Below are 22,286 nucleotides of genomic sequence, written 5' to 3' on the forward strand. Positions count from 1 at the left end.
AACACAGACCACAAAGGCAGTGGTAACTGGTAAATGCTAACTATGGGCTTAGCATTTACCCAGTTTGGTTCCAAGAATTTATCAATGTGTTACTTCATCTTTAAGGTGACTGGGTGGTTGTTGTTGTTATGTGCTGTTGAGTCACTTGCGACCCATAGTGACCCTATGTATAACAGCCCTAAACTCTGCTCTATCCTGTGCCAATCGCACTGTCTCTGACACTCCCATCCCGATTATCCCAGTCACTGAATCAATCCACCTCATAGAGGGCCTTCCCCTCCTGCGCCGTCCCTTCACCCTCTCAAGCATGATGTCCTTCTCCAAGGACCGGTCTCTCCTCACATGTCCAAAGGAGCCTCAAATCCTTGCCTCCAAGGAGCCACCCAGTTTAACTCTTTCCAGGATGAATCTGTTTGTTGGTATTCTCAATACTCTTCTCCAGCACCACAGCTCAAAAAGGCATCAATTCTCCTTCTATCCTCCTTGGTACAAATAATTAAATGTTTAACTACTAGCCAAAAGGCTGGCAGATGGGACCCCCTAAAGCAGGTCAGGCTTAATTCTGAAAGGTCACACTATAGGAGAGTGCTAGTCTGCATCCATGGAGTCACTGTGAGTCAAAATAGACTACGTAGCAACTAAAAACCATCTTCTTGTCAGACCCTTGGAAGCAGCTCTCATGAACATTTGTACTGAACCAAGGAAAAGAACCGGAAAGCTGAGGTTAAGTCATCTGACCAAAGTACCACAGCAAAGTGGCAACGGCACTCAAAGGCTATGTTCTTAACCACTACTATGTACTTATTCATAATTACAGCAACAACTCTACAGATACACTGCAATTTCATCACCACAACTCTGAGGCAGGCACCACACACCATTATTACTTCCAACCTGGCCAGTAATTTCTCTAAGCCAAGTGTCACCCTAAGGTCACAAAGCTGGACAGTGACATAGCCACTCTGTGGACTCAAGCAAGACCATCAACCAGATGGCAATCAGCATCTCCATGGCCACCATTCGTGGGGTAAACCGGAAAGCTCAGAATTGCTGAGGTAACGTTGTTGTTGTGGTGGTTGTTGTTATGTGTTGTCGAGTCACCTGTGACTCATAGCGACCCTATGCACAACAGCCCTAAACCCTGCTCTATCCCATGCCAATCTTATTGTCTCTGACACACCTATCTCCCTTACCCCAGTCACTGAATCAACCCATCTCTTCAAGGGTCTTCCTTTCCTACACTGTCCCTCCACCCTCAAAAGCCCGATGGCCCTCTCCAAAGACTGATTCTGCCTTGCAACAAGTCCAGGTATGTCAGACGAAGCCCCAGAATCCTTGCCTCCAAGGAGCAGCCTGGCTTCACCCTCTCCAGGACAAACTTCTTTGTTCTCCTAGAAGTCCATGGTATATTCAATATTCTTCTCCAGCACCACAGCTCAAAGGCATTAATTCTCCTTCTATCATCCCTAGTCACTGTCCAGCTTTCTGATGCATAGCAAGTAATTGCAAAGACCATGCCTGTATAAGGCACACCTTAGTCTCCAGACGGACATAATTCAGTACTTTGCAGATGTTTCTGACACCCAACTTTCCCAGTACAAATAGTCTTTTAATTTCCTGGCTGCTGGTACCAAAAGAGTTGATTGTAGAGCCAAGCAAAAGCAAATTGAAGCTGTTAACAATCTCAATCTCTTCACCATCTATCATGATGCTGTCAATTGGCTCAGTGGTGAGAACCTTTGTTTTCTTGATCTTGCACTTCAATCCATATTGAAGACTGCAGTCCTTGACCTTCTGCAGCAAGTGCTTCAGGTCCTCCTCGGTTTCAGGAAGCAGAGTTACGTTATCTGCACAATGCAGACTGCTGATGAGTCTATCTCCAATCCTAATGCCACGATTCTCCCCAGAGAATCCAGCCTCCTGGATTAATCTGTTCCGCATACAGCATGAAAAGATATGGAAATAGGACACCTCCTCAGTGCACACCCTTCTCAATTTTGAACCATACAGTGTTTCCTTGCTCTGTTCTGACAACTGCCTCCTGGTCCAGGTATAGGTTTCGCATAAGCACAATCAAGTGTTTTGGGATACCTGTTCTTCTCAGAGTTAGCCACAGTCTGTTGTGATCTATACACGGTGGTTGTTTTTCAGTCTTCTCACAATGTGACTTGATTTTAAACCTGAAAACAAATGGTATGGACTTCTACATAGGGGAAGTTTTTGCCAAATAAACTCCATGTCAGTCCTACTACTGTACCTATGGCAAACAGGTCCACTCAAGTTCACAGAAATGAACACTCAAGAAAAGGAGGGAGCACAGTAAAATTCCAAATCCTGACAGAGCTGCACATGGGTACAGTGCACCAGGGGTGGTAGTGGTGAGGGATTACCAGGGACTTTATGTGTAGATTAGCTGCCCCAAATCAATAGATTCGAATCTCAACAGGACAGCGCAATTTATGAAGAGGGCAGTTGGAGCCTAAAGGGGAGGAACTGGGTGGCAAGTGTACCTCTGGATCATTTCTACTTCCAGAAACATGGTGAAAAGCAAAACCAGCAAACTCCACCAGCACTGTCTTCCCCTTTGCTCAGACCATCCTGGTCGCCCAGAATGCATCTTGAGAAGGCAGCGAAGGCTGAATCCTCCAAGAGGCCAAGTGCTTCTTGCCAGACTGAAATAGAAACTGGTCAAAAATAGCTCAGCGAAGCTTCAAGGGGAAAGGCACTCAGGAAGTTTAATACAGTCTTCGTCAGTCAGGAGGTTTTGGGCATTAAAGACTGTGCAGGATGAAATTTTCTGAATAGCTAATACTTTTTTACAAATCCCTTCAAAATGGTGCATGTACTCCAGCCCTAGGAGAAAGCATTCTAGAACGCCAAACTTTTCCAACTAAACCTTCTCCTGACGATTCAGGAACACGTAGTGCCTCAGAGGTATCCCCTGGAGGAGGGATCAAACCCAGCTCAACACAGGAACTCAGCTTGCCTTTTGTGTCTCTCCAAAAACTTTCACGTCTTTGACTTAATTAAAGTAGTGCTGAGTTTTTCAAGATACAAAGTGTTTTTAAAAAGGTTATCAGTATCAATATTCAATCAAACTGGGCTGCCACAAATAATGACAAATAGGCCAAAGGATTAATTTTGGATTCAAACCTCATTGCCATCAAGTTGGAACTGCTTCATAGCTGACCATCTAGCAGGTTTTAAGAAGCTGTAAATCATATGGGAGGCTATGGGAAGAGACTGTCGATTTCTCTCCCTCAGAACAACCGGTGGATTCAAACCCCTTGCCTTTGGGTGGACAGCACCACTCTTAACCACTACAGTCACTGTCAATTTCTCTCATTGAGGGTCTTCCTCTCTCTTTTCCTAGGCAATAGCTCCTCCTAATAATGTGCCCCAAGTATGTGACATGAAGTTTTGCCAGGCTTACCTCTAAGAAATAACCTGGTTGTCCTTTCTCCACGACATAGTAAACATCTTAAACCATCCCAAAAAGGAATACAGGGCATATAAAAACCATTTCTATTTCCAAGAAGTAAACAGTGAAAACTAAAGCTTCTCTGTGTGTCAGTCCTCTGGTCTGCCTCCAAGACATGTCCACCACTTATCCACTTAAACAGTAGCTCATTCCATGCAGCCGGTTCCATACCTGTGCTCCCCATTTGAGCACGTCCTGGAAAGGATCTCCAGGATGCTTTGAACCAGCTGCAGATAGCCTTTTACAACAAAAGAGCCAGAAAATATATTATGAATCTGCAATTGGAGGATGTCTCGACAGTTTCTAAATACCAAGTTTCAATACTCAAGGGTTGGGCAGGAGATTGTAACTTTGACTTGTTTTGGTTTTTAAAGAAGAGGAAGTCAGCAGCAGCAGGTGGATACAGGGGTTTCAGAGTCAGGGCCACTTCATCAGTAACTTATTAGAGCTTTAGCACATAAGAATAATGCGTACTACAGACCTACCTGGGCGAGACTTAATGTTCTACTGTTACTACGTTAGATGGTCAGATATACTTATTTTAGTATAATAATATAGGACAAAGTAATTCTGAGTCTATTAAACAAAATATTCTTTGCCAGCCTCTAAGCTGAATTATACACCAAGCCTTTTAGGAAGATACTAAATTATTACTGTCACCTTAAAAGAAATTAAGGCACAGTTCCAGAGAAGTATGGTAGGGATTACTCAGCTTACTTAACCTAAACAGATGTAGGTTCATTCCACCCATCTCATCCTTGACCAATCAAATATTCTTCAGCATGTCACTTAACTTGGCTAGATCATAGTTTAGTTTCTTCTTCTTCTCGAAGAAAAAAAAATTACTCTCTTCACTGAGTGCTGAAATGACTGCATCTAAGAGCTGATACTAGCATAAATCAATGTGAGGAAGCGAGGTGACGGGGGCAGGAATCGGAGCATGGTGAAACAGCCTCGTGTCACACATCCTTGACAATACGGATTGATAGCAAAGTAGTTTGGGTAACTGGGAGAAGTTGATGCTACTTACTCTTAACAATACAACATATGCCTGTCTTTCTTCATATCTCTCTCTCTAGCACAGACACACACCCTGGGACGCAGGAGGCTGATCCATAAATACCCACCAGCAGGATACACTCAGGATCCACTCACCAGCCGCAGGAACACTTTAGGTCAATGCCCCTGGAAAGCACACAGCAACCACATCAAGTGCTTGCAGGCCAGGCAGCTGTAACTGGATCCATTTTTAAAGAGGAACATATAAATAGCCCCTCTTATTAATAGCTAAGTCTCATGGCCCAGCACCCGCGGCTGGAGGCTCACTCTGGCGGGTTTTCCTGAGAGTGGTGGGCAGTGACAGCCTGTGGCTTTGAAGCAGCTGCCCGAGTGTCCACACGTCCGCTGGGGGCCTCCCAAGGGCCCGCTTTCTCTTTCCAACCAGCCATGATGCCATGTGGTCTGAGGCCTCCTAACCACGACCACAGCTAAACACTGCCCGGTGGCCCTGACAGCCTGCGGTTCTCCTGGAAGAGGCTTTTTCTTTTTTTCTTTGCTTCTCTTCAACATCCTTCTCCACTGTTTGACTCCTGACAGCCTCTTTCTGCCTCTGCAATTTATTACAAACCCCTTAGCAAAAGGTGGATCTTTATCAGCGAAAAGTGCCATGCTCCAGGCATTGGATCGCTCACCACCTCAATGCTCAGGGTGTGGAGTCTGGGACTGGAGGGAATCAAGTGGACAAGGTTGGAAGACTGGCTTCTTAATAATGCACTTTCTTTGGGGGTCACATGGTTCCAAAAACAGCAGGAGAGGAAATAATATTACATGAATCTTTGGCATATAATAGATTTTCTGTATATCACCATCCAGGTAACAATTTTAACATTTTCAGTACGCCAGGGATATACTCTTGTCTTCATACCTTTTCAATTTATATGCAGAACAGATCATCTGGGAGGTAAGGCTGTATGAAAAGGAATGTGGCATCAAAATTGGAGGACGATTCATCAACAATCTGCAGATAACACAACCATGCTTGCTTAAACTGAAGCGGACCTGAACGCGCTTGCTGCAGAAGCTCAAGGACTGCAGCCTTCAATATGGATTGAAGTTCAACCTCAAGAAAACAAAGAGTTTCACCACTGGGCCAATTGGCAGTATCATGAAGGATGGTAAAGAGATTGAAACTGTAAACAGCTTCAGTTTGCTTGGCTCCACAATCAACACTCTTGGTACCAATAGCCAGGAAATCAAGAGACAAATTGCATTGGGAAAGTCGGGTGTCAGGGACGTCAGTCTGAAGACCAAGGTGTGCCTGAATCAGGCCATAGTCTTTGTAATTGCTTGAGCTGGATAATGACTAGGAATAATAGAAAAAGAACTGATGCCTTTGAGCTGTTGTGCTAGAGAAGAGTGCTGAATATACCATGGACTGCTAGGAGAACAAACAAGTTTGTCCGGGAGAGGGTGAAGCCAGGCTGCTCCTTGGACGTAAGGATTCTGAAGCTTCATCTGACATACTTTGGACATGTTACAAGGAGGTCCTTAGAGAGGGACGGCATGCTTGAGAGGGTGGAGCGACAGTACAGGAGAGAAGGACTTTTGATGAAAAGGACTGATTTAGTGACTGGGATAATAAGGGTAGGTGTGTCAGAGAAAATAAGATTGGCACTGGATAGAGCAGGATTTAGGGCTGTTATACACAGGGTTGCTAAGAGTTGCAAGCAAATCAACGGCACATAACAACAGTAATATACATACAGGTCTACATTACAGTAGAGGGAACAGAAGCATAAGGGGGCTGCGGCTAAGCATACTCCATTTGATCACACTTTACTGTGTACACAGGTAAGGCACGTGTTTTTAAAAACTGAACTCTTACAGCACCCCTAAACTGAGTAAATCTATCAGCACCATTTCCCCAATACAATGTACTTACTTCCTATCTCTGTGCCACATTTTGAGAATTCTTGCAATATTTCAAACTTTTTCATGGTGCTATTGCACTTAGCTGTCTAACGTGTAGCACAAATGTGCCCTGGGAAGTGAAAAAGCTCAGATGTCTCGCTTTTACAGCAATACCTGCTTTACCGGGAGGGTGTGGAACTGAACTTGTAGTATCACTAAAGCATGTCTATAACCTGCCCCAAGGACAGATCTTGTAGCAGGGAGGGGAAAATCAGCTCAAACACAGGTCTGTTTGCTACTTAAGTATGTATCTTTCTCACCAGACTGCACCTGTAAGATGTGATCTCGACTCTATTATTCCTACCCTCAGGAAGGCAGTGCTGTGTGGATGGGCAGGCAGGACTCAGCTACTTCAACCAAGTCTTCTGCCCAGACTCCTTTCATTACCTGAGAAATGCCAAGAGTGGTGAGTGCTCAGTGCAATGGCTAGCTTGTTGGAGATTACGAGTGTTATCAAGAAGAAAGAGAATTCATCACAAAAGATAAAAATTGCAATGTGAGACTAACAGCATGATGTTGTTAGGGGCTGCTGAGTCAAGTATGGTTCACAGTAACCCTATGCACAACAGGTCTGAACCCTGTTCTATCCTTACCATCTCTGAAACAGTGGAGCTCACTATCGCAGGCACTGCGTCAATCCATATTGCTGAGGATTTCCCCTTATTTCTCTGACCTTCCCAAGCATGATGTCCAAGGAACAACAATGTGCCAAAGTATGTGATGCAAAGTCTCGCCATCCATGCCTCTAAGGAACATTCTGGCTACACTTTCTCCAAGACAGATCTGTTTGTTCTTTTGGCAGTCCATGGGATGTTCAGTACTATTCTCCAACACCACAACTCAAAAGCTTTGATGATCCTTCTGTCATTATTCACTGTTCAGCTCTCATCAGACCCCTAGCAAGTAACTGAAAGGGTCATGGCCTGAATGAGGCACACTTCAGTCTTTAAAGTGGCATCATAGCTCCTTAGTAAATTTGGAGATGTCTCTGACAGTAGGCTTTACCAATGAAAGGACATCTTGATTTCTTAACTGCTAATACCAAAGGTGCTGACTGTGGATCCAAGTATTTCAATCTTTTCTCCATCTACGATGATATTGTCTATCAGTCCACAGTGAGAATTTTTGTTTTCTTTATTTTTAGATGCAATCCATATTGAAAGCTGTATTCTCTGATCTTCTGCAACAAGTGTTCCAAGTTCTCTTCACTTTGAGCAAGCAAAGATGTGTCTGTCATCTGCACAGCACAAGTTGTTGATGAGCCTTCCTCCAATCCTGATGCCACAATCTTCTTCATAAGCTTCACAAGCTGCTTGAGTTATTTGCTCAGCAAACAGACTGAAAGAACATGATACTACTGTGACCACAGTTTCCAGGAATGAGAAAAGCCAAGTGGTTAGAGGAATGGAGATTTGCTTTTAAAGGTGGCGAGAATTTGGTGAAAGAGCTGATGAAGTATGGGTCTGGGCTAGAAAACTAGGCTAGAAAGAGATTCTATGACATGAATACTGAGTTTTCTCTGTCTCTTAATCTTCAGTTAAATGCTGAGTTTACAGTAACATATGTGGCAGGAATTTAAGGGCAAACAGCCTCAGATTACAAAAAGGTTTTGGAATCAAACAGATATGAGTTCAAATTTTAGCCCTGGCATGTGACACTATAAATTTTCTTTAACTTCTATAAGCTTCAGGTGAGGTGAGAGTTGCAATTAATTCTCGTAGAATTGGTGTGAGGATTAAATTAGGTGTTACTTGTAAAAGGTTCAAGTGTTCTCAGTTCTATTATCTGGGTATAGCCTAAAACCCAAAAGCACAGGGCAGAAGAGAAATAAAGCTGGGGGTCAACACAGGGAAACAAAATGAGAAGTCCGTTGGGCAAGACAAGGCAGCTGGAGAGAATGGCATGATGTGATGCTCCCCAGTGATGCTGTGGATGCTTCTCCACCAAGGGTGTGAACACAGGACCCACCACGGCCTAGGATCTTAGGAGGCTGCTGGTGTGGCGACACCCCTCATTCACTAGAGGAACACCAGCCCAGATGCTGCTCCTTCCCGAGGCCATGGTGGGTCCATGTACTCGGCATCCTCTGTCCACAGCATCCACACCAGCTCAATGTTACCTTCCTAACCACTCTAGCTGGTAAATCACTTCTCAAAAATTACAGAAAAGCAACAAACCTTACCTATGGATCTATCAAATTTCTTCTTTTAACTCTGAGCACCACAATGGTTTCTGCTTTGTCCTTGACTACAATTTTAAGCTCTAAGCCAGGAGAAAAAGCCTTCAGCAATGGGCATGGACTGAGAAGGGGCACATTTAGGGGACAGAGAAAAGTTCAGTAGCTAAGAGCATGTGAATGCTTCCTCCTACCCCAAAATCAAGGATGGGGAAAATAGTACATAAAGCCTGGACTAGCAAGAGTGCCAAGCTAAGACATCCTGGAACCTGAACAAAACGAACAGTCACATTCAGCCTTTCTCTAGACTTTTATTATTTTACTCACCATGGATCTTTTTTTATTCTTTCTGATTTTCAAAATATGTATCTTTTTTTTTTTTTTTTTAAATTTTTGTGAGAGTGTACCGTCAAATCAGATCTGACTGGTACAGGAGGAGATTGTCTCTCCTTTCCTGGCAGAGCATCTGGTGGATTTGAACCATGCGCCTCTGGGATTGTAGTTGCAGCTCCTTGCCACCAGGATACCAGAGCTCCCTGAAATATGTATCTTAAAAGTAGTATCTGAAACTAGTGGCTCCCTCATCTCACCCAGACTCAGCCTAATTTGTTTGACTTATTCCCTTGACCCTAGCACATACAGAGGTGCTTGGCAAATTGTGGGCAAGCAAACAAATGTGAAAAGAGAGCTTGAGTGGTGTCAGAAAGTATATCCCAAGACTCCTTTTATCCACCTCTAAAGGAAACCTCTATACCCCGAGACTGAGCACAAGGAAGTGGAATATTCTAACACAAGCACTGAAGGCAGCCCAGAGACTGGATCAATGCTGGGATATGAACCCAGCTTCTCTTGGGCAGACCCCAGTGTCATCTCGGGGGAGCCCTTTCAGATCTATCTCCTGTTCCCACCACTGGTCTGTTAACTCTGAGGAAATAGGATGCAAGACAAGTCTAGGATAATTTCCCACTTTAAGGTTCTTTTTTACTTTGATTTTAAACCTTTTTCCCCCCTCAAGAAATATCAGAGTCATAAAAGCCAAATCAAGCATTTTTAGCTGGAAGTGGAGAAGTCAGGACTCTGCAACTTGCATCAGCTAGTGAAATCTTTTCTTTAAATGAAACATCCACAATGGAACCAAAGGAGAACATACAATGAAAATTAGCAGCTGTTTGTAATCATAAAATGGCATAAAAAAGTTACCTAAAAATTTCTAAAATATCTAAAAATGTGATGATAAGTGAATAAATTACAGGCTATCCCTGTGTAGCAGATTTACAAAGATTTTTAACTCAAATTGTAGAGTTCAAATAACTAAGGGAAAAGCAAATTAAGTCGTTAGATACAGTTTGATCCAAACATTCTTAGCGCACAGATATACATTTTTCACCACTAAGTATTCACAGCTGTTACACCTGGCTGATTAATACTGGAGATTTTAATTGGGTCTTTATACATTATTATAGTTTCCACATTTTGCTACAATCCATATGCATGGCTTATATACGTCTCCCGATAACTCTAATATTGATGCTTATGGTAGAATTCTTTACATTAACATGAAGAAGAAAGATTCTGGGTTGGTTTAAAGGGACAGTCTCCTTCTGTAGAGATTTACAGCTTTAAAAACCAGACAAAGGGTCATCGCAGTCAGAAATGACTCAAGGGCAGCAGGTTTGGTCTTAGTTTGCTCTGCAAGAGACCGCAAGCAGAAGGCTTCCACGAAGAGGATGCCCAGCTGAAGGCAGGAAGGTACAGATAAGTCGCCATGGTCAAGTCCTGCACACCTGCACCTCCCGTAGAATAGAAAGGGGTGCCTAACATTGTATCCACTGCTGACCGGCCACTCTCCTTCCCTGGGGACTGGGAACAGTACCAGCCCAGGTGTGTGAACCCAGTCAGTCCCTCCTAAGGAGGCTCCTATACTCCTGGGACATCCCACAACACAAACCCAACTGCGCTCCAGCATGCTCTTCTGTTTAGGAAGAGCAGGAAGCAGCACAGGAGCGAGGCATGGATCTGTTATCGTCCACATACAGTGTTCCTTCCCACATATATACTCTGAGGGTCAAGGGGAAGGAGGGACAGTGCAATGGAAGGCTGTCTCAAAGCTCTCCACACCCCACGCCCCAATCCCACCTCCTCTGCCCCCCAAAAGTTTGAGAGAAGCACTTACACTTCCTGTAGATTTGTTAAGTCTTCAAAATCAGCAGGGTCAATCTCAGAAATCTTGTTGTAACTCAGGTTTCTGGTAAAAAAGAGGGGGGAATACTATTGAATCACCACTTGGCATTTTACCCAAGTTTCAAGAATTTTTTTCCTGTACACGCAGGCGCACACACACACACAAACACACACACACACACACACACACACACACACACCCCACCCTCAGGATTTTTCTAACTCTTATTATTCTAAGTAACCTTACTGATATTGAAATATAAAGAAAAACCTCTTGCCTACTTACTTTCATAAATTAGTTGCTCAGTAGCAATGCTGTGACAATTTCAAATCAGGTGAGTCTGGCTAAACCAGAACGAATTTGAATCAATACCATTTCACCACTGAGAACTCAGGGGGAAATAAATCTAAGGTGAGCCAGTGCTCTACCTGCATTAGAGTCCTGGTCTAAACACTTTGGACTGTATCAAGTCCAAGGCTATTCTTAGTGGGATTTTTTTTTTTAATTAATGTCTTACTAAAGCATCAACTAACACCAAGAAGCAATAAAGGAAGACAGAAGCGAGGCTGACCCTTCACTGTCTGCACCAGTGGTGCCCAGCTACAGTCAACTTTGCTCCCAGGGCACATGTGGCAACGTCTGGGCACAGTTTTCAGCAGCAGGGTGTGGTGGTGGTGGCCAAGTGGGTACAGGTCAAGGATGCTGCCAAGCATCCTACAATGCACAAGAAGGTACCCCCACAACACTACCCCACCCAGTGGTGGAGTTTGACACACGCTGGGCTCCTATCACAAAAGGTCAGTGGTTCAAATTCAATAGCCACTCTCAGAAAGAAAGATGGTCAATCTCCTCCTTTAAGACTTTACAGCCACCTACAAGCAGGAGAGACTAAAATAGATGAGAGGGATCTTCTAAGAATCAAATTCCTATGCACATCCAAAAACGTTTCCAACAACGTAAAAAGGAAAGCCACAGACTAGGGAAAAATTCTGGTAATGGCATGCCTGGTAAGGGACTTATATCTAGAATTTATAGAATACTCCTGCACCTCAACAAGACAAAGGTAAACCACCCAATCGCAAAAAGGGCACAGGATATGAACAGACACTTCATCAAAGACGACATTCAGATGGGAAATAAACAAATGAAGAAACGTTCAAAATCCCTAGCTCAAAATAACTATGAGATATCATCTCACCCCAGTAAGGAAAGCAAAGTTCAACAGAGTAGCAAACAACAAATGCTGGGGAAGTTATGGAGAAACTGCAACCCTTATTTACTATTGGTGGGAGTGTAAAATGGTGCAACCACTATGCAAGGCAGTATGGCATGTTCTCAAAGAGTTGGAAATAGAAATACCATTTGACCCAGCACTTGCACTACTGGAAATATACCCTAAAAAAACCAGAGCTGACACCCAAACAGATATATGCACTGCACACCCAAGATTATTGCTGCATTGTTCACAATAGCAAAGAGATGGAAGCAACCCAAGAGTGATCAACAAATTAATAGAGAAGCTATGACAGATTCACACAATGAAATATTATGCAGCACTGAAAAACAAAAAATTCATATTCTATAAAACGGGTGACCCTGGAGGACACTACACTGAGTGAAATATCTATGTCACAAAAGGACAAATATTGCATAATGCCACTGTTATAAACAGGACTGATATGGGGGTTGGGAGGAAACTAAGAAAAGATAGGATAAATAATGAACACTGCATTGAAACAGATGAGGGAAAGGAATGTCTTAAAAATAGTCAAGTATTATTTGCATGACAACAGCTTAAAATAAGAGGTGCATAACAAAGTGGACTGGGGCAGGGTGAGGGAGAGAGGAAACTGTGCAACAATGGTAGAATCTTTTTAAAGAGAAAATGGAACTAAGGGGTAAGGAGGAAAATATACAGCAATGAATGAATGGAAACCCAAGTTTTCTGTAAACTTTTGTTAAAATATCAATTTGAAAAAAATTTTATTAAAAAACCACCACACAATAAAATGTAATGAACTATTTGTGCAGACAAGGGGGGAAAAAAGAGTTTACAGCCTGTACACCCAATAGAGGGTCCCTATGTGCTGGAATCTACTCAAGTGAACTTGGCTTGGGTTTTTAAATGTTAGTGGCACTGAGAGGTTGGGAAACTGGTTTACACAAGAACCCAAGACTAGAAGGCACTTAGATACACAATGATTGTTCACTTCCTAAATAATCCACATGACTGTTTAGGAAGTAAACACCACAGATCCTAGAATCATAAACATATTTATAAACATTATTTTTACACCATCAATTAATAATTATAGGAGCACATCACACAGAAGTTGGAGTCACAGTCATTGGGAATTAATGCAGGTGCTGACCAGACAAGAGCTGGGAAAACCTCCCATGGGTGCAGCCTTCTAAGATGAGACTTACTTTGTATGGTGAGTAGTATTTTAGACTCTCATTCCTCACCAAGACGTCCCCCGAAAAGCACGGAGGTGTGTGCACAGCTCAGCCTCTTTGGCCACACTTTCAACCTAGACCAGCTCCTTTCCTCCGGAGGAGGACCCCAAAGACATGACCTAGTGGGCCCTGACTTCTCACTCTACACAGCCCCTTGCTCATAGCTACCAAAGTGCACCCAGCCCTGTGTGTGCCAAAGGACGCCAGTGCTTTTCATCTCAGCTACTAACTGATTCCTTTGTTCATGCCTGCCTGCCTGCCTGCCTGTCTGCCACTCAACAGTTTTACTAATCAATGAGTTTAAAGTCTATCTTTAAAAGCTGTGTCACATAGGTGGCAAATGTCCTAAATTCACTCCAGAGACATCTGAATCAATACCAGCCTGGAGCTGATACTCATTTCACTGTGACTGCAAAGACATTCATCCACATAAAAGTCAAGCTGCACTTAAAACTAATGGTACGTCTGTGTTCGTGGCACGGCCTGAATTAAAAGCAATTTGTCCAGAGATTATATTACTATAAAGATTGACGGTGGTAATTTTTTTTTTAAACCACATACTGAAGTCAAGTGGGAGCTTGTCTGTGCTTGGGGGTGTTTATTAATGAGTGCAGAGAGATCATCAGGCTAGACCTGGGAAAGAATCCACAGATTGAAAGACAGGTTGAAGAAGTTCTCTTTTTGCTTGTAGAAAATACAAGGGGGACGGGCAGGTGGTGCACACAGGGAGGAGACAGCACTGTTCCCCCAGCATTCATAAAGACTGATACTTTTTTAGTATCAAAACGAGAGCTGCTGAGCTAGAAGATATAGTAAAGACTCAGAAACCAGAAATCAAGAACCTAGAGGATGGGCCAGTCATCCAGATGGTGTCCTGCCAAGTGTGGGGCAAGGGCAACGTCCCAGTGCCCACCACCCAAAGAAGGAGGGTGACTTGTCTCCAGACGAGTGCCAAGAAGACAAACCTTCCCTTCGCTTGAAGGTAAGCAAAATGCACTGTTACTCCTATGTGAAATCTTCTCAATTCTACAAAGAAAGTTATTACCCTGGATGGGCTAAAGAAAACATATCTGCAAGCAACCTCTGGCCCAAGGACAGCCAGCTTTCAACCTCTGATCTTGGCCCACCAGCTCTCAAAGCAGCTAGGGTTCAAAGTGAGAGAACTGTTTCCTGCTCACACACGTGGCCAGGGCAGGAGCTGGATCTCGGGCAATTAGCTGGCAACTCTGTTTGGAGCCATCTAGAATGAAATCACTTCCATCATTCCCCATTCCACCACTGTCCGTATTCCACAACCAGGTATTAGAATAAAAAAATCCTTTTCAATCATGACACTCTTTGATCAGTCTTTCTCCTAAAGGTCATATGAAATATATTTACATTTCAAAAATGTTGTGCAGAACCTTATTTTTAGTAAGTCTTTTTAAGAAAAAGTCTTTGGTTGTACAGTTAATGTGCTTGGCTGGTAAATGAAAGTTAAAAGTTCAGGTTTACCCAAAGACACCTCACAAAAAAGGTGTGACAATCTTCTTGCAAAAAATCCTAGCCACTTTTCAGAAAATGAACAATGGAGTTGTTTCTATCTTTTTGCTATATTATAAAAAAATCTAAAATAAACATGGATGGGCAGGAGGGACCAAAAACCAGGCACTGAAAACCTTAACACGTACAGTCTACCCTCACAAGTGGGATGACGGTGAGTGGGGGTCAACAGGACAACAACTGACACGAGAGGATGAGTCTTCTGTAAACATTGCCAGAATTTAACACCAAACTCCCAAAAAATATCATAGAAAATAAACATACTTTCAAATGGTAGATTAGACTAAATTTGAATGAAGTGACTTTTCTACTTTCAATGAACCAGATAAAATGAACAAACAGAAAGCCTGAAAACTGTCTACGAAGAGCAGTTCCCCCTCAGTGTGCCAGTTACCCGATACAGAGAGACAGGGCTGAAGCGCAGGTCTGTCTGGCTTAGAACAATCCAGGCTCCTAAGCACAGAGCTGCCCTAAGTTTTAAGTGTAAAAGATAAAGTCCTGTGACCTGCGATGGGCTGCTGATCCTACGTGGCGTTTATCTGGAAATGGGGGAAATATTTACTATACTGTCCATACGTTTACCACATTCATATTATAAAATACACAGTCATTTTATACACACACATATGCAGAGATAGATAAAACTACCTACTAATACAACCCAAGAGTAAAATGCTCAAACATTCTCTCTTCTGTCCACTTCAGAAAAACAAACTCTCAGCGTCATCAATTAACAAAGTTGCTGCAGGTCCCTCTTCTCCCATTTGGTTAGGGACAACACGCATTTCCGATGGATGGCATTCTTCCCAAGAGCCCTGCAGACGCCAGATCCCAAAAACCACCACAAAGAGTTAACCATACAAAAGGGGGTGGGGGGCTGCCTTTCAGGTGGCAGCTGACACACACACAAATCTAAAGCATCTCACTTATTTCTACAGACAGGGCAGCCCTCTCCAGGCCCAACTTCTGAACCTCTCTCCACTTGAAGGTTTCAGATTCTCCTGTCAAAACAATTTCTCTGCCAGCAGGGCAGATGCTGTCAGAAGTATTTCTGCACCTTTCAGTAGCAAAGTGGGGAGGAGAGAAACCTCAGGGAATTTAGTTACTGCCAATTGCAGCTTTCATTAAACATTTTGTCAGCCATTGTCATAACACAAATTTTCCCTGTTCGTGCACAAAGGGTGTGCAGATCATTGAACAATTGAGCTCTGCCATAGATAGGCTTTCAGTTAATCTGCTGAAAGATAACAACAGGGCCTGCAGTTTGCTGTTTTATTCAGGCACGTCTGAAAAGCTAGCTGCTTTAGCATCTCACAAGAGTCAGCTTGCTGAGTACTTTCCCGGACTAGACCCCCTACCCCAGTCCCACAGAATCAGAAGAAAGAACTAAGGCTTGAAATAGTTGAGAAAAGCGCTTGCTGCAGAGGGTCAAGGACTGTAGCTTCCAATATGGATTGAGACTCAATGTTAAGAAGACAAAGATTCTCACCACTGGGCCAAATGGCAACATCAGGATGGATGGTGAAGAGACTGAGATTGTTCACAGCTTTAGTTTGCTTGGCTCCACTCTTGGCACCAGTAGCCAGGAAATTAAAAGGCATATTGCGATGGGAAAGTCGGCTGTCAGGGACCTCTCCAAAGTACTGAAGAGCAATGGTGTCTCTCTGGAGACTAAGGTGTGTCTGATACAGGCCATGGTCTTTGGAATCACTTGTTATGCACCAGAAAGTTGGACAATGACCAAGGAGGATAGAAGGAGAATTGATGCCTTTGAGCTGTAGTGCTGAAGAAGAATACTGAGAATACCATGGACTGCTAGGAAAACAAACAGACTCATCCTGGAGAGGGTTAAACTGGGCGGCTCCTTGGAGGCAAGGATTCTGAGGCTCTGTCTAACATATTTTGGACAAGTTTTAAGGAGAGACAGGTCCTTGGAGAAGGACATCATGCTTGGGAGGGTGGAGGGACAGCACAGGAGGGGAAGGCCCTCTATGAGATGGATTGATTCAGTGACTGGGGTCATCGGGATGGGAGTGTCAGAGACAGTGCAACTGGCACAGGACAGAGAAGAGTTTAGGGCTGTTGTACAAAGGGTCGCTATGAGTCGCAAGTGACTCGACGGCACATAAGAACAACATCTAAAGCTGTGCTGTCTAACGTGATAGCTCCTACTAATGTGGCTACTTATATTGATCTGCCTTATGCATTGTTCCTTTTGAAGATTTACTTATAAAGAACCAAACTGACAAGAGCACTGGAGAGATGAGACCAGAACCTAAGGGGCAATGAGATTTTGTTAGTGAAGGAAGAACATCTAAAACGGGAGGAGGGGAACAGCCACACCAACTTGAATGATGTCATCAATGTCACTGAATTGTCCAGGAAATTACTGAGCTGTTATATTACTGAAATTATTATGCCCTACTATAAATATTCTAACAAACATTCCCTTAGGTCGTATAGCCCTGGTGTGTCTACTTGCTGTACAGAGGTAACTTATGGTTGCTGTGAAGCTGAACACTGTGACACTGATGTGTCAAATGCAATAATGGTTACCCATGGCAGACAGTGTTTGGTGGAGCTCCCCAATTAAAACAAGCTTGGAAGCAGGAGTGGCGGCCACTTCCTAAATAGCTTGCCTCTGGAAACCTTATGAACCTGGAGAAAGGATGAAAGTCACACGAGTGTTGATGACTTTCATTCACAGGGTCGATATGAGTCGCCTACAATTCAATGGCACTTAACAACAACATAAATATTCTTAGTAACCACATTAACAGAAGAATGTAATCCCTCAATCCCACCAGTCACATTTCAAGTAGTCCTGAGCCACATGTGGCCTGTGGCTGCCATACTGGACAACAGAGAGGACATTTCCACCAGTACAGATTTCTACTAGACACCCTGGTCACAAAGCCATCAACTAATATTCCAAGTGAAATGGTTGTTGTTGTTGTTAGGTGCCGTCGAGTCGTTTGTGACTCACAGCGACCCTATGCACAACAGCCCTAAACCCTGCTCTTATCCTGTACCAACCGCACTGCCTCTGACACACCCATCCCGATTACCCCAGTCACTGAATCAATCCATCTCATAGAGGGTCTTCCCCTCCTGCACCGTCCCTCCACCCTCCCAAGCATGATGTCTCTCTCCAAGGACCCGTCCCTCCTGGCAACATGTCCAAAGTATGCCACACGAAGCCCCAGAATCCTTGCCTCCAAGGAGCTGCTTGGTTTCATTCTCTCCAAGATGAATCTGTTTGTTTTCCTGGCAGTCCATGGTACATTCAGTACTCTTCTCCAGCACCACAGCTTAAAGGCATCAACTCTCCTTCTGTCCTCCCTAGTCATTGTCCAATGCTCTGATGCATAACAAGCGACTGCAAAGACCATGGCCTGTATCAGGCACACCTTAGTCTCCAGAGAGACACCGTCACTCTTGAGTACTTTAGAGAGGTCCCTAACAGCAGACTTTCCCATCGCCATACGCGTTTTGATTTCCTGACTGCTGGTGCCAAGAGTGATGACTGTGGAGCCGAGCAAACCGAAGCTGTGAACAATCTCAGTCTCTTTGCCATCCATCCTGATGCTGCCAATTGGTCCAGTGGTGAGAATCTTTGTCTTCTTGACATTGAGCCTCAGTCCATACTGAAGGCTGCAGTCCTTGACCCTCTGCAGCAAGTGCATGAGGTCCTCCTCAGTTTCAGCAAGCAGGGTTGTGTCATCTGCATAAAGCAGATTATTAATAGATCTTCCACCAATCCTGATGCCACAATTCTCCTTGAGAGCCCAGCCTCCCAGATAATCTGCTCTGCATACATGTTGAAAAGGTATGGAGACAGGATGCACCCCTGGTGTACACCCTTCCCAAGTAAATCTGAGTTCCTCAATAATGCAAATTTAGTTTAAAATTGTAATTAATTGGAAAATAGGTATTGACTTTTTGGTCAGGTTCTTTGAACAGGGGAAGAGCTTTTGAAAACTGAATTCAAAAGGAATACAATCTTAAATTTTTAAAAAGTCCCTCTGAGAAAATTAGCACTGAGACACAAATGGAGTTTTGTACACAAATGTTCATAGCAATGCTCATAGCATTGTCACAAGAACATAGAAACAGCCCAAATGTCCAATCACAGTCAAATGGATTGAGAAACTGGTACACAGACTACCCAGCACTCAACAACAATGATTTAGAAAACCACTACCAAACTTGGGAGGGACTGGAGAGCATTATGCCAAGTGAACTAACTCAGTCTCGTAAGTGCAAATACTGTACAATACCATTATTGTAGAAATAGATAACTGGTAAAACATGTATGAGGATCGGGGGTAGGACAGAAGAGCAGAGGGATGAGGACAGGCGAGGGGGAAATCATAGGGTCTCACAATTTGATGGACGGAGGAAGGGGTGGGTAAAGGAAATGGGACAGATCCAGCAAGAATGTGAAAAAAACAGGGCAGTGGAGGGCATAGTTAAGTGTTGACTGATTTTATAAAATATAATCAATCAGAATGATTGCATGAAACACTATGTGAATGATGGATTTACAATGCACATGAACTTTGTAAGCAAACCCACAAAATAATTTTTTTTTAAAGTCCCTCTGAGTGTAATTCTATAGGTCTAAATCAGTACTTACCTAATCTGGCCAGGGTCTTCCTGGATTACAACCAGAACCACATTATTATAAACCTGGCAAACCCTGCTCAAAAGCTGGCAAACAATTCATTCATTGACTCCTCGGAAGTTGAGGGATGAAAAGTTCCATTTACTTTTGAATAGCTGTGATGAGGAAATAACCCAACGTCCTTAGAAACATACTTAGTGTTTCATCCCCAAAAGCCGGCCCTGCTGAGATCACTGACTGTACCAGCAAAGCCTATCTGGGAACAGTGACAGGCTGCAAGCTTCTGTTTTCAAACATCTCTATGAGTAAGAAGGCAGCTCCGGTGGCCCAGCAGGTAAGGAGCTGAGCTGCCAAAGCAAAAACAGGTGGCTCAAATCAACCAGCTGCTCCATGGAAGAAAAATGGGCACTCTCTTCCAGGGCTATTTACAGCCTCTGACGAACCTGCTGGAGGGTCAGCTACGAGTCATTTCCAAACGGATGGCAGTGAGAGTGACTGACATGAGTCATAATTCACAACAGAAGGAACTGGCCCTAGGCCTCTGACAGGCACGCACAGGGAACCGAGGTTTACAGAGTTCAGGCTGGCCCGTTTCCCGTTACTCAACCTTGTCTGGATTCCAGATCAGCATGGCTATGCTGCATATTTTAAGCTTTGAGGTATGTGCTACACCCAGTGGCACAGCAGGAAAGAAATGTGGGGGGCAATCTATTGCCCAACCGCTGCGGCACCACAATCATCTTGGCGCTCTGGGCTCCAGCTGTTCATCCCTCCCTCAGTCTCTGCCACCCCTTAAACGAGAATCTCGAAAAAGCAAAGCAAATTGGAAAAAGAGGGATTTGCATGCTTAGGACTGACTGGGATAATATGATCAGTTCTTTCAAGATTTCAGATGGTGTGATAAACAGCATACAATTTGTCAGGATAAATTTACCTTTACGCATTTAAGGCCGTTTCTGCTGTATTTCTACCTTCTGAGAAATTAACTTTGACTGCACATCAAGTTCCAATGAAATCATCACATGACATTCCCTAGACTCACACTGGATGACTTATGAGAATAACGGATTTTAAAACTCCAAGAATGTATTTTTTTTCTATTGCATGTTTTTCCCTCATTAACTACCAACCACAACTGACTATGTATCAATAGTATAAATTAGAGGCTTACATTAAGAATTATAAAAATAGCATCTTCAGCCAGAATGCGCCTGCTGGTCTGCTCCACCATGAACTCCCACAGGGAAGAGCTCTAAAAAGGAAGTTCACTGGTCATACATTCCCTAACTTGCCCAAGGAACACATTCTATAAAGCACAGAATGCAAAACTACCTATCAACACCGTATTTGCAGCCCATCTGCTAAATCTTTGGTCTGTTAGAACTAAGAACGTCTGCAGTTCTTTTCTGTTTTTGCAAATATTACAGATAATAACTACTACATGAAGATAAGAAGCCCATACGTGACTCTTTAAGAAGTCATTGTTAAGTGCCATCAGGGTGAGTACAATACAGAGTGACCCTATGAACAGATCTAGACGCTGTCCTAGCCTGTGCCACCCTCACACTTCCTGACACACCAAAGCCAGTGCGACACTCACTGTGTTAATCCATCTGGTTGACGGTCTTCCTCTCCTTCGCTCTCTACCTCTCCAAGCATGATGTATACTGGCCATCTCAGGACCAGAGAGTTCTAATTTTACCAACGTGAGTTCCAGAAGTCAGTGCGGGGCTATATATTATCTGTGTGAGGCCCCTGCCTGCCACCTCTGATCCTCACTTAGTCAGTCACATCTCATGCTGCTGCGTGGTTGAGTATGGATCTGGGTCTCCTCCTTTTACGGCTTTGGGCTTAGCACCCAGCAACTGTCAAAAAAGGACAAATACGTACTGAGTGCTTGTTTACAATGTGTAGGATAAGACCTAGTGCGTACCCTAAGGGTTTACAAGCTCCTCTAGCCCATATAATTCCAGCAGAAGGCTGTAAAATGGGGACCACCCAACCAATGGCAGACCCAAATTCCCTGCTGTACAGTCGAGTTCATTCCTGGTGACCCCGCACTGGGCTCCTGAGGCTCCCATTTTTACGGGAGCAGACCAGCCATTGTTCCTCCATGGAGCAGCTGGTGGGTTTGCATCATCTACGTCTCAGCCCAACACATCATGCTCTCCATCACCAAGTGCTGCAAACTGATCCTCCTGGGCTTAAGCTGGGCTGCAAAGAAGTCTGTGTTTTCCGAAGGGTGTTTGGAGAAAACTGAAGTCACCAAAACTTTTTAAAAAAAAAGAAGGATTTGAGTTTCCTTGAAAATCACCACAGGGCCAGCATTCCTGACAGCAGCAGGACCACCCCAGCTGACACAGGCCTCAGCACTCTGTCTACCCGTCTTGTGTCAGTATCTCCTGACTGGGAAGCTTTTTGAGTTTTCTGCCCTGCACAATGTCCAGGTGGTGTTCTCAGCAAACGCCATCAGTTTTAACAAGAAAGGCTTATCAGAAAATGCAAGACATCAGCATAAGAAAAGGCAAGAACAGAGTTTTTGAAGACCAGTTCTAGGAAATACAGCAGAAAAGGAAATGAGGCATGGAGGGATGGAACACAGAACCTGCCAACATATGGGGACTTCCCAGAAAGAGAAGAGGTAAGGGGACAAGAAGACAAAGGCGAGCCTCACACTGCCAGACCCACAAACCACCACCCCTACAAGTCAAGGGGGTCACACATCTTAGTGCCAGGTCCCCCATAAATGTTAATCTACAGGGCCACCATTTCAGGGACGAAACAGCTCCATGTTTGTCTAACAAACATTCTGACCTAAAATGAACAAGAGACCTTTAAAAAAAAAGTTTTC

At 43.8% G+C, this 22,286-nt stretch overlaps 1 protein-coding gene across 1 annotated transcript in view; it reads right to left on the bottom strand.

Annotated features, from left to right (window-relative positions):
* LRIG1 (leucine-rich repeats and immunoglobulin-like domains 1) overlaps positions 1-22,286 on the bottom strand; it is a 145,366-nt gene that overhangs the window by 72,352 nt on the left and 50,728 nt on the right. The window contains exon 2 of the mRNA XM_006893871.1: positions 10,801-10,872. Coding sequence (XP_006893933.1) covers positions 10,801-10,872 — 72 coding nt within the window. The remainder of the gene's footprint in view (positions 1-10,800; positions 10,873-22,286) is intronic.

This window comes from Elephantulus edwardii, unplaced genomic scaffold, assembly GCF_000299155.1.
Source record: "Elephantulus edwardii isolate Elephantulus edwardi_28Jun2011 unplaced genomic scaffold, EleEdw1.0 scaffold00132, whole genome shotgun sequence".
NCBI classification, from domain to species: domain Eukaryota; kingdom Metazoa; phylum Chordata; class Mammalia; order Macroscelidea; family Macroscelididae; genus Elephantulus; species Elephantulus edwardii.